The 13,806-nt window shown below is 43.5% G+C and overlaps 1 protein-coding gene across 4 annotated transcripts in view; it reads right to left on the bottom strand.

The window, feature by feature from the left end:
* Positions 1-1,293: 1,293 nt before the first annotated feature.
* LOC134352609 (NIPA-like protein 2) overlaps positions 1,294-13,806 on the bottom strand; it is a 111,364-nt gene continuing 98,851 nt past the window's right edge. Inside the window, exon 11 of one of the 4 annotated variants that reach the window (XM_063059923.1) lies at positions 1,294-2,899. In XM_063059923.1, coding sequence (XP_062915993.1) covers positions 2,790-2,899 — 110 coding nt within the window. In that variant the 3' untranslated portion in view covers positions 1,294-2,789. The remainder of the gene's footprint in view (positions 2,900-13,806) is intronic. The other 3 variants (XM_063059908.1, XM_063059932.1, XM_063059914.1) reach the window with 3 other exon arrangements.

Here is a 13,806-nt window from a genome sequence, read left to right as displayed (position 1 = left end):
ACCTGCAACTAAAGAATCAGGATAAAGATGATGGAGTTAAAGAAATTTACAATGATTTGTCCAAGGACTCAAGGGACTGAGTTAAGGAGAGAGGTTAAGCAACCTGGAACTTAACCATCTCAGAAGAGAAGATGGCGGCGCGATGCAGCACGCAGCAGCCACGCCGGTGATGAATATCTGTTATTTGTCAAGTAGGATACCATGCACAATCCTGATTTGATGTAGATGGACGTGAGAAGCACGGAAGAACATCTGGTGAAACTTCTGAAATGCTTGTTTCACCGTCTCTGCTACTGTGTGATCCAGAATCTCCGGAGGGGAAGGCCTCGAATCCTCGGCTTTGCCTGTTGCTTGGTGGCCGGGGCCGGGGTCGAAGCGCTCGACAGAGATGGTGCTCGGTGCTCGGTGTCGGAGGGCTGGTCAGAGGCTTGAAGTTTTCGGACAGACTCGGAGTCGGCTGTGGTTGGGTGCTTCCAGGGTGCTGCATCGGCAAGTTTGCAGTGCTGGAGGTTCATGGCAGGGAGAGTTTCTTCCTTTTACCGTCTGAGTGAGATGATGGGGCTATCGGGACTTTGAGACTTTTTTTTAACCGTGCCCATGGTCTGCTCTATATCAAATTACGGTATTGCTTTGCACTGTTGTAACTATATGTTATAATTATGTGGTTTTTGTCAGTTTTAGTCTTGGTCTGTCTTGTGTTTCTGTGATATCATACTGGAGGAACATTGTATCATTTCTTAATGCATGCATTACTAAATGACAATAAACGAGGACTGAGTGTCCTCATAATCTAATCTAATTCATTGGAGCATAGGGGAATGAGAACAAGAATAAACAGTACAAGCCCTTCAGCCCACTATGTTATGACCAATATGAACATATTTCACAATCAATCTAACACTTCCCTCCTATACTGCCTATAACCCTCTATTTTTTCTTCCACACATATGCCTATCTAAGAGCCTCTGAAATGTCCCTATTGCAGCAGCCTCTATGACCACCCATGGCAATGTGTCCCATGCACTCACCACCCTAGTAATCTTACCTCTGACTTCCCCATGAGGATTATAGATATAGTTAATATACACACTAGGGTTGGGAAATCAAGCACTAGAAGGCACAAGGTGAGAGAGGAGAGGTTTAATAGGAACCTGGGGGGGCATTTTCTCCAAGCAGCGGGTGGTCAATATAAGGAACAACCTGCCAGAGAAAGAGGTAATTGCAGATATGTTAACAACATTTAAAAGGCACTTGGAAAGGTACATAGTTAGGAAAGGCTTAAAGAGATGTGAACTAAATGTGGGCAAATGGGACGAGCTGAAATGAGCATCTTGGTCAGCATGGACCAGTTTCAGATGAGGGAGGGGCCTGTTTCCATGCTGTATGTCTCTCTGACTCTGACAGCATTATGGAGAGAAGCAGGAGCAAACAAGAGAACATTCATGTGAAACGTTACAGGAAACAACATTTTATTCCATTTGTTGACAAGTTAATTGAACATTTTAAACAAGAAACTATTTTAGTCATAATGATAAAAGAACTTAACTTGAAAATATCAAATATTAAGTAAATACTGGAAAGTAACTAAAATTAAATATGCTACTGTGCTGATTAATATAAACGGCTAAACTTTGTAATTACAGTACTTAAGGTTTATAGGGTTCAACACCAGAGACACAGGTATTCAGTCCACACTGACACTCCAGTGCCTTACTGAAGGAGTACTGCACTGTTGGAAGTGCCATGGGTCAGATGATAGTTGAAAGTCCAGTCCTTTTCCACCAGTGAATGTAAAATACCCTATCGTATCACTTTGCTGACAGTCAGATATCTCAACTCCCCTGGCCAATATAAATCCCCTACAACCAACGTCAATAAAACATTATCAGCAGGAGGTCTACACATGCAAAATGCTGGAGGAACTCAGCAGATCAGGTAGCATCCATGCAGGGCCATGAACAATTGACATTTTGGGCCGAGACCTTTCATCAGGACTGGAAAAGAATGAGGGTAGATGACAGGATAAGAAGGTGGGAGGGTACAAGTGGATGAAGGATGGGGAGGGGGAAGAGGAGGGTTGAAGTAAGAAGCTGTGAGGAGAGTGACCATGGAAGAGAGAAACCAGAGAAGGACGATGGGCAGATGAGGATAAGAAATAGGGTATGAGGGGAACCAGAATAGGGAATGGAAAAGGAGAGGAGGGAAGATGTGGGGAGAAACTGCCAGTAGTTAGAGAAATCAATGTTCATGCCCTGTGAGATATTCCGCAATTTCTATACGACAACATTACCACGTTCAGAAGTGGTATCTTCTGCAGTAAGGCATGCAGGGAAACCCTGAGCTCTTGAAGATGCTAGATATATACAAATTCTTTGTTTTTTCAGGCAACCTTCTATTAACCTGGAACTGTTGCCTCACTTAGTAACTTTCCCTCTACCCTTCAATGTTAGCATCCTCCAACAATGCAAACTGTAAATAAATTATAGAAAGAATTATCATCCTGCTTTTCTGCTTAAATCTTGGAATAAATATGTTTGTTTGTCAAATGGATTTCAAAGTCCAAAATCAAAAGAATGCCCCTTTATAAATTTCTTTTTTAGAAGTCACATGACTGATGAAGTGACATTTTCCACTGTAAACATTGAAGTGTGATTAGACCACAGCCCCTCAACAGTACAACGTAGGATGAATCCAGAATCCAAACCAAGAACATCTAACGTGATGAGGTGTTAAGGTTGAGTTAATACTTAGTTCAAGTATTAAATCCATTTCAATCTGCCATTTGCTGGTTACTTTGCATTTTCACCCACAGAATCATTGTTCTGTTCTCCATCCCATACAGTTCCGTAAGAACTGATATTGTTGAGTTCCGGCTGGATTTTTCCTGACTTTTTCTGCTCTGAAAAATAAACAGAAAAATATGGTTAATATATTTTCTTTTAATTGCTTAAGATGGCATTAATATCACTGACCTAAACAAATATATCATAGCTTGCTCTGCCCAAGACCTGAAGAAACTGTAGAGAATTGTGGATACAGCTTAGCACACCACAGAAACCAATCTCCTTTCCATGGACTATCTACACTTATTATTGCCCCATCAAAAACAAAATCAAAGACTTATCCTACCCCAGACATTCTCTCTTCTCCCCCCTCCCTTTGAGCAGTGGTTACAAAAGCCTGAAATGAAAAGCCCCCAAGCCCAAGGGCAGCTTAGAAACATAGAAAACCTACATCACAACACAGGCCCTTTGGCCATAATGCTGTGCCGAACATGTACTTACTTTAGAATTCTATCCTATTGTTATAAATCTATTGAATGATCCCTTAGTATGATAATAGTACATTTTCTGTAACATTTTATTCTGCATTCTGTTACTGTTTTCCTTCGTACTGCCTCTATGCACTGTTGTAATGAAATGAACTGTATGGATGGAATGCAAAACAAAGTTTTCACTTACCTCAGTACTTATGACAATAATAAACCAAGTTCAAAGTAAAAATATGGAATATGTTACCACGTACTACCTTGAGATTCATTTTCTTACAGGCATTTATAGGGAAAAAATAAATTCAATAGCAATTACCAAAAACTATATATAAACAAAGATCAAAAACCACCAATGTGCAAAAGAAGAGAAGCTGTGCAAATTAAAAAGATGCTGAAAACATGATTTACAAGGAGTCCATGAAAGTTAGTCTGTAGGATGTAGGATCAGTTCAGAGTAGTGGCGATTGAAATTATCCATGCTGGTTGAGGAGCCCAATGGTTTTAGGGTAATGATTTGTCCAGAACCTGGTGGTGTGAGACCTACTTCCTGCCTGATGTTAGTATCAAGAAGAGGGCATGGCCTGGTTAGTAGAGGTCTGTGATGATGGATGCTGCTTTCTTGTGGCAGTGTTCCATGTAAATATATTCAATGGTGGGGCCAGCTTTGCCTGTGATGGGCTTAGCAGTGTCCACCACTTTCTGCAGTCTTTTCCATTCCCAGGCATCAGTGTTTCCATACCAGACTGTGATGCAACCAGTTCGGATACTCTCCACTCTGCAGTTATAGGGGCTTGTCGTAGTTTTTGGTGACATGCTGATTCTATGTCATCTTCTAAGAAAGTAGGGGCCTCCTTCATGATGACACTATGTGGTGGTCCCAGGACAGATCCTCTGACACGTTAGTGGCAAGGAATTTGTCAATGTTAAACCCGTCAGAGCCACTAGGAATGTGCGAATTGTAATTTCCCCACACGTGGTCATGTGTCTGAATCTACCCAGTGCAATCAGGAGCTTTGAGATGGCAAGGCCGAAACTATAAGATGTTGTTGACTCTAGCCAATAACGTTTGGCGCTCTCAGCTGTGGGGCCCTGAGTACATTCCTGAGCTCGGAGGTTTATGGATACACTCAAGATCCACAAAAATACAAACAAAAATAGTGTGTGGTCACGTTGTCCTTACCCACTATTCAATATGATAATGGTCAATTGTCCCCAGAGCTCAAATCCTCTCTTGTGCCTGTTAACATAAACTCTAGGCCAACACCGGAGTTCAATGTGACTGTTTGGAAAAGGCACTCTAAACAGGTGCACATTATACGTATTACGCACATTAACATACAGATATATATTTCAGCTGAGCGTCACTCGGGGCTTGTTATCACACACACTTCCGACTGGTACTTCACCATCAAATGAAACATTAATCTCGCTTCTGTCAGATATGTAAAGCTACAAAGGCACTATTCTGAAGTAGAGGAGGGAAGTTATCTCCTGTGCCCTGGGCTAACAGTCAACTATCAATAACCATGTCATTGTCTGTGCATACATCGCTTGCCATGTTCCTAACAGTGCTTACAGCCCAAAAGTACTTCACTGGCTGTAAAGTGGTTTGGGGTTGCTAATGATGTCGGGGGAGGGGATAGTGAAGGCAATAATACTCTGCATTGTAAAATATCTTTAAACAGTCAACATTTTGGGCTGAGACCCTTCGTCGGGACTGAAGAAAAAAAGATGGGAGTCAGAGTTAGAAGGTTGGGGGAGGGAAGGAAGAAACAAACACAAGGTGATAGATGAAACCAGGAGGAGGGGGAGGGGCGAAGTAAAGGGCTGGGAAGTTGATTGGTGAAAGAGATACAGGGCTAGAGAAGAGTGGAATCCTAACAGGAGAGGACAGAAGGCCATGGAAAGAAGAAAAGTGGGGAGGAGCACCAGAGGGAGGTGATGGGCAGGCAAGGAGATAAGGTGAGAGGGAAAAGGGAATGGGGAATGGTGAAGGGGGTGGGGGGAGGGAGGCATTGCTGGAAGTTTGAGAAATTGATATTCATGCCATCAGGTTGGAGGCTATCCAGACAGAATACAAGGAGCTGCCCCTCCAACCTGAGTGTGGCCTCATCGCAGCAGTAGAGGAGGACATGGATTGACATATCGGAATGGGAATGGGAAGTGGAATTAAAATGGGTGGCCACTGGGAGATCCTACTCTTTTCTGGCAGATGGAGTGTAGGTGCTCGGCGAAGCAGTCTCCCAATGTACATTGGGTCTTACCGATATCCAAGAGGCCACATTGGGAGTACCAGATACAGTAGATGACCCCAGCAGACTCACCTCACCTGATAGGACTGTTTGGGGCCCTGACCTGTGGTGAGGGAGGAGGTCCAGGGGCAGGTATGGTACTTGTTCCACTTGCAAGGATAAGTGCCAGGAGGGAGATCAGTGGGGAGGGACAAATGGTCAAGGGAGTCATGGCGGGAGTGATTTTATGTAGTCAGCTCTTTTTATACACATAGGGAAGAAACATTCCATTCAAATTTGCAGGTAAAAGTCTGACAATCCAAAAGCCACTATTCAAATAATTCAATACCAAGAGAAGCCTCCAGAGCTTTCCAGAATCTACAAATGTAACCTCTAGGGGGCTGCCTAAACAGCTGCTATTTACATATGACCACTAAGAGCCATATTAAACAGCAGACAATTAATTGTTAAACTTCATAGAAAATCACAATTAAACAGCCAGACCAAACACCTCCGTCAGTTATCATCATGCAATCTAAAAGCCAAGGAGAGTAACCACACTATATCACAAAGGAGTGGAACGCTTTACAGTGCTCTAAGTTAAACATTCTTAAGAGGGCGGCAGAGTAGCATAGTGGTTAGCACAACGCTTTACCAGTGACCCAGTTTAATTCCCGCTACTGCCTGTAAGGAGTCTGTACGATTTCCCCGTGACCACGTGGGTTTGCACCAAGTGTTCCAGTTTCCTCCCACAGTCCCAGGACGTACTGGTTGGTAGCTTAATTGTTCATTGTAAATTGTCCTGTGACTGGGCTAGGATTAAGTCGGGGCATTGCTGCACAGCACAGACTGAAGGGTTGTATCTCAATAAATAAAAAATAAAAAGTAAAATCTAAGGAAATGTTGTGAATGACAATATATTTACAATGAACTACTTCAGAAATGTGGCCACAATGAAGATGAAATCGGAAGTCCGATTTTCCAAAGGTATATTTGGCAAAAATAGTGATACAGAGGTGGGCACTTATTGCGCATCCCCAACTGCTCCTTGGGTAGCTACCTCTATGAACAACTGCAGTCCTTCTGGTGTTCCCTTGGTGCTGCTGAGGAGGCAGATCCAGGAGTTTGACTTGGCAATGACACATTTCCAAGTCAAGATGACGTGCAGCTTGCAAGGGAACCCGGAGGCGGTGGGGCTCCCAGCTACCCCAGACTTTTTAGTAGTAGGGTTCATAGTTTGAAAGGTGCCATCAAACATTACAGTTTTGCAAAGATTTACAAAGCAGTGCTTGGGCCACACGAGTATGGTGTTCAAGACTGCTCACCACACTGTGGGAAAGATGTGGACACAGGAGATGCTGGAATCCAGAGCAACAAAGAGCCTGCTGGAGGAACTCAGCAGTTTGAGCAACATCTGTTGGGCAAGGGGGTATTGTCAATATTTTGGGTTGAAACCGCAATGCCAGGACCCTACTGAGGAAAGATGTGGCTGCATTGGAGAGAGTGCAAAGGAGATTCAATAGATTGGAAGGCTTTGGCCATGGACTGAGATTGTATCGGCTGAGTGTGTTTTCCTTGTGATGAAGCTCACTAGAGAGTGACACATATAGGTGTATAAGACAAGAAGCACAGATAGGGTTCAGGAATCAAAACAAGAGGGCATAGATTTAAGGCATTTTACAGGGTATTTGAGGGTTAAGCTTTTGTTTTACACAGAAAGTGGTTGATATCTGGAATGCAATGCCAGAAGAGATGGTGGAACCAACTAGTTATTATGTTTCAGTGGCATTAGAGGTATACGGTCCTAGTGCGGGTTAATGGGATTAGTGTAGATGGGCTGAAAATTCCGTATGGGCATGATAGCTGAACGGCCTGCCTCTCTGCTGCATGACTAAGTTTCTAAATGCCACTCTGCATGTGATGCATGCAGGTATGGAACCACTGAACAGACAAAGGTACATCGCCATGGCAGGAGGAATGGACTCCACTCCAGGCTGAAACGCAGAGGAATGAAGCTCCTTCTACCCAGCATCTTGTTAGAAAATGTACAGTCACTGGAGAGCAATACTGAGGACCAACAGAGCTCTACCTACCAAGAGTTTTCTCCGTGATCCTGACCGTAGTTTACATCCCACCAAAAGCAGATGTTGAACAAGCACTTGATGTATCGAATCCCACAATTCGTCGACAAGAAACAGCCTACCCCTGATGCCTTTCAAATAATTGTCGGGGACTTCAATCAGGCTTGTTTGCAGAAAATTCTGCACAATTCTCATCAACATATCACCTGAAGCACCAGGGGTCCCTATACATTCGACCACAGTTACCCCGCGATTAGGAATGCCTACTGTTCCATGCCGAGACTGCATTTCGGGAAGTCTGATCACTTAGCAGTCCTCCTCCTATCTGCACACAGACAGAGGCTGGCTACAGAGACACGGACAACATAGAGGTGGTGCAGAAGGCAGAGAAGTGGCTATGGGATTGCTTCGAGTTGGGAGACTAGGCCGTGTTCAAGGACTCATCAGAGGATCTGTACAAATACACAAGGTTGTTACAGACTCTATAAAACCAGTTGTAGAGGAGTGTGTCCCCACAAAATCATTCAGTCTTTACTAACCAATCTGCTGAGGGCCAGATCAGTGGCATTCAGGTCTAGTAACCAAATTAAATACAAGAGGTCCAGGAACAAATCTCCAGAAAGCCATGTCACGAAAGAAGTGGCAATTCTAGACCAAACTGAAACAAGTGACATAGGTAATAATAGGATTTCGCTTCCAGATGAGCTCAATGCCTTTTATGCTCTCTTTGACCATCAAAGCCTGGGGACAACTTCACAAACTCCCACAGCCCCTGACGACCCTGTGATTTCATTCTCATAGTCATACTTTATTGATCCCGGGGGAAATTGGTTTTCGTTACAGTTGCACCATAAATAATAATAGTAATAAAACCATAAATAGTTAAATAGTAATATGTAAATTATGCCAGGAAATAAGTCCAGGAACAGTCTATTGGCTCTGAGACCAACATCAGAGCATCTTTCAGGAGGGTGAACCCATGGAAAGCACCTGGTCAAGGACTAAAGACTGGTGCTGGTCAACTGGCTGCAGTGTTCACCGATTTCTTTAACCTCTTGCTTTGGCAGTCTGAAGTACCCACCTGCTTCAATCAGGCTTCAATTATACTGGTGCTTGAGAAGAACATGGTAACCCAGCTCAATAACTATAGTCCAGTACACTTACATCCACCGTGACAAAGTGCTTTGAGAGGCTGGTGATGAAAAACATATCAACTCTTGCTTGAGAAGCAACTTGGATCCATACCAATTTGCCTACTGTTGCACAGGTCAACAGCAGATACCAATTCACTGGCTCTTCACTCAACCCAGGAACATCTGGACAGTGAAGGTGGATACATCAGGAAGCGATTAATTGACTATGGCTTGGCTATTATCCCCTCAAAGCTAATCAATAAGCTTTAAGTCCAAGGCCTCAGTACCTCCTTGTGCAACTGGATCCCAAATTTCCCTACTTGTAGACCCCAGTCAGTTCAGATTCGGAATAACATCTCCTCCACAATCTCCATCAGCACAGGTGCATCACAAAGCTGTGTGCGCGGCCTCTTGATCTACCCTCAAGACTATGAGGCTAATGCCATATCTCAGTTTGCTGACTACATCACTGTCGGGGGCTGAATCAAAGATGATGAATCAGCATATAGGAGGGAGATGGAAAATCTGGCTGAGTGGTGGCACGGCAACAACCTCTTACTCAGCACTGGTGAGACCAAGGAGCTGATTATTGACTTCTGGAGGAAAGAACTGAAGGTCCACGAGCCAGTCCTCATCAGAGAATCAGGGGTGGAGAGGGTCAGTAGCTTCAAATTCTTCGGTGTTATCGTTTCCGAGGACCTGGCCCAGGTCCAGTATGCAGGTGCAATTACAATAAAAGCATGGCAGCGCCTCCACTTTCTCTGAAGTTGGTGAAGATTCAGTATGTCATCTAAACCTTTGAACAAACTTCTATAGATGTGTAGCGGAGAGTTTATTATGGTCTGGAATGAAAACACCAATGCCCTTGCATGAAAAGTTCTACTAACAGTAGTGGATACAGCCCAGTCCATCATGGTTAAAGCCCTCCCCACCATTGAGTACATCTACATGGAGCACTGTCACAGGAAAACAGGATCCATCATCAACAACCCCCACCTTCCAAGCCATGCTCTCTTCTCACTGCTGCCACCAGGAAGAAGGTACAGGAGCCTCAGGACCTGCACTACCCATTTCAGGAAATGTTATTACCCCTCAACGATCAGGCTCTTGAGCCAGAAGAGATAACTTCACTTGCCCGATCACTGAACTATTCCCACTGAACTGGACTGTTTCAAGAATTCTTCATCTTTCGTTCTCGATAGTTATTGTTTATTTATTATTAGTATTTCTAATTTTTTAATCTTTCTTTTTGTATTTGCACTGTTTGTTGTTTTGTTTGCACATTGGTTGTTGTCTGCCCTGATGGTGTGATCCTCTGTTGATTCTATTGTTTCTTGTATTTACTGTGACTGTCTGCAATTGTATATGGTGATAAATATGTACTTTGACAATAAATTTACTTTGAACTTTGAATTTTGAGCATTGGTGGTGAAGAGAGTAAAGAGGATAAGGGACGTATATACGGAGCAATCTATCACTTCAAGTACTCCTGCAAAAGCACCAGTTTGATTAAATATAATTACCCACTCAGTGCCAATTTCCCTTCACACAGCAACATATGTACAAGACTGGACTCCGCTGAACGACAAGACATTAATCGTGTTTAGTGTCGAAATTGACAGGAAATGAACTCATTAATGCCCAGTTAAGTACGTGGAGTGGCTTTCTATTCCGTAAGGAAGTTCGTTTTCTTCCTTTAGGATAGAATGATATTGGACAGTAATTGCCCTTTTTCCAGGATGGCAACGGCCAGTACCAGTGGCCTTCCTTTTAAGGTGAGTTGAGAAAAGCTTGGGGGAGATGACAAGGAGTGGCATGTGCCTGGAACACACTGCTGGGGATGGTGGAAGAGACTGGCACAAAAGGGACATTTAAGAGACTTTTAGATAGGCAAATGGATTAGGAAATATGGAGGGTTATGGACTATGTAGGAGGGAGGGGTCAGATTGATTGTGGAGTAGGTTTAGACAGGTTGGCACAACATTGTGAACCAAAGAGACTGTACTGTACTGAACGGTTCCATTCCAGAGCTTTCTGGCTCATCTTTCGTATTTTTATTAAGGCATGGATGAAGGCCCAGTTGTCCTGTTTGCCCACTTTTGGCCCCTATCCACCTAAGCTTTTCCTATCTGTGTATCTGCCCACGTGTCTTTTAAATGTTGTTGATGTATCTTCTTCTATCACTTCCCCTGGCAGCTTCTTGCACCTAACCACCAGTTTCTCTGTAAAAATATTCCCTCTCAGGTCCCCTTTAAACCTTGCCCCTCTCACCTTAAACGTATGCTCTCTCATTTTTGATCTCATCTGTTACGTTATTATTTTGATTCCCAGCTGTTATTAACCTATTCTCTTTCACAATACCATTTCACATCACTACCCTCCGACAATAGGGGCAATTCGCATTACCAAATACCCATCTGTGGGAGGGGAAACAGAGCCAATGTTTCGGGTTCAGAACTGGGACAGAGACAAAGGAAAGCTGCAGGGAGGTTTGGGGAGGGAGGTGTCGCTGATTCTCGGGATCAGCAGTAAATGGAGACTGGCTTTGTTTTCCCTTCTTAGGACAGTGACATTGTTAGCACTGTCATCCATTAACAAGACCAAGACACCCTTGAAACAGAGAATGGAATGGTAACACAACATTAATCACTAATAATCTCCATTATATTATAAACAAAACTTTCTTTTGACCCAAGTATGTTAGAAGCTAAATTGAAACATTGAGTCACCTGTTGAAGCCATGGCTAAGAAAACTCACCAACATCTCTACTTCCTCAGAAGGCCAAAGAAATTTGGCATGTCCCAATTCTCTCACCAATTTTTATCAAAGCACCGTAGAAAGCGTTCTGTCTGGATGTATCACTGCTTGGCGTGATATCTGCTCTGCACGTGACCACAAGAAACAGCAGAGTTGTGGACACAGCTCAGCCCATCACATTCCATCTGTGGACTCCTTCTTGATGAAAGGTCAGCACCCTGAAATGGTAATCCTATTTCTCTCTCCACAGATGGTTTTTATCTGCTGAGAGATTCCAGCACTTCTTAGAACATAGAACAGTATAACATTCTTACCACGATGGCTACGCTGAACATGATGCCAAATTAAACTAATTGTCTTCTGCCTTGACTTGATCGTATGCCTCCATTCCGTTTATCCATATGCCTGCCAAAAAGCCTTTCAAGTGTCACTATATCCGCTTCCAGCACCACCCCTAATGGCATGTTCCAAGCACCCAGCACATTTTTGCGAAAAAAAACTTTTACCACACATCTCCTTAAACCTTTCTTCCTCTGACCCTAAATGCGTAAGACTATAAGACCACAAAGCCAGCTGGCGGCGTAGTGGCATCAGTGCCGGACATCAGAGCGAAGGCTCCCGAGTTCGAATCCAGCCGGCTCCCTTGCACGCTTTCCATCCGTGCTGGGTCAAGCGTCGAGCTCGTAAAAATAAGAAAGCCTACTTAAAAAACGCCGTCATGATGGCGTCCTGATGACTCCACTCGGAGTTAAGGGCTTTCTTCTTCTTCTTCATAAGACCATAAGGTATAGAAGCAGAATTAAGTCATTTGGCCCATCGAGTCTGATCCATTTCCCTCTAAGCTCCAATCTCCTGTCTTTTCTCCGTAACTCTACATGCCCTGACCTAACTCTGCCTTAAAATGTACCCAATGACTTGGCCTCCACTTGGCCTGTGGCAACGAATTCCAGAGATTCTCCACTCACTGGCTAAAGAAATTCCTCCTCATTGCCACTTTAAATGGATGCCCTTCTACCCTGAGGTTGTGTCCTCTGGTCTTAGACTCTCCCACCATAGGAAACATCCTCTCCACATCCACTCTATCAAGGCCTTTTAACATTCGATAGGTTTCAATGAGGTCTCCCCTCATTCTTCTTAATTCCAGTGAGTATAGGTTTAGAGCCATCAGTCAGACCTCATATGGTAACCTTTTCATTCCCAGAATCATTCTCTTGAACCTCCTCTGAACCCTCTCCAAAGTCAGCAAATCCTTTCTTAATTAAGGCCCAGAACTGCTCACATTATTCCAAGGGTGAGGCCTTGCTAGTGCCTTATAAATCCTCAGCATTACATCTTTGCTTTTATATTCTAATCCTTTTGAAATAAATGCTTATATTGTATTTGTCATGCTCACCACTGACTCAACCAGCAAGTTAATCTCTAGAGAATCCTGCATGATGACTCCCAGATTTTTAGAATTTTCTCTCTATTTAGAAATTAGTCTACACTTTTATTTCTTCTACCAACGTGCATGATCATACACTTCTCGACACTGTATTCCATCTGTCACTTCTTTGCCCATTCTCCTGATCTGTTTGTCTTTCTGCAGCCTCCCTCTTTCTTCAACACTATTTGCCACTCCACCTATCTTTGTACAGTCCGCAAACTTGGCCACAAAGCCATCAATTCTGTCATCCAAGTCATTGCCATGTCACTTAAAAAGCAGTCCAAACACAGACCACTGCAGAACACCACTAGTCACTGGCAGCCAACCAGAAAATAATCCATTTATTCCCAATCTTTGCTTCCTGACCATTAGCCAACACTCTATCCATGCTAGTATCTTTCTTGTAATACCATCGGCTCCTAACCTGTTAAGCAGCCTCGTGTGCGGCACCTTGTCAAAGGCCTTCTGGAAATCCAAGTACACAACATCCATTGATTCTCCTTTGCGAATCCTGTTTGCTATTTCTTCGAAGAATTCCAACAGGCAAAATTTTCCCTTAAGGAAACCATGCTGACTTCAGCCTATTTTATCATGTATCTCCAAGTACCCCAAACCACATCCTTAACAATCAACTCCAAAAATTTCCCAGCCACTGAGGTCAAACTAACTAGCCTGTAATTTTCTTTCTTCTCTCTTCCTTCTTGACGAGTGAAGTGACAGTTGCAATTTTTCAGTCCTCTGCAACTATGCCAGAATCTATTGATTCTTGAAAGACCATTACTAATGCCTCCAAGACATGTTCAGCCACCTCCTTCAGAACCCTGGGGTGCAAACCATCTGGTCAACTGATTTTTCTACCTTCAAACCTTTCAGTTTCCCAAGCACTTTCTCCCTGGTAATGGCAAC

This window comes from Mobula hypostoma, chromosome 1 (genome assembly GCF_963921235.1).
Source record: "Mobula hypostoma chromosome 1, sMobHyp1.1, whole genome shotgun sequence".
Taxonomy (NCBI): Eukaryota; Metazoa; Chordata; class Chondrichthyes; order Myliobatiformes; family Myliobatidae; genus Mobula; species Mobula hypostoma.
This window is presented reverse-complemented; position numbering and strand designations above follow the sequence as displayed.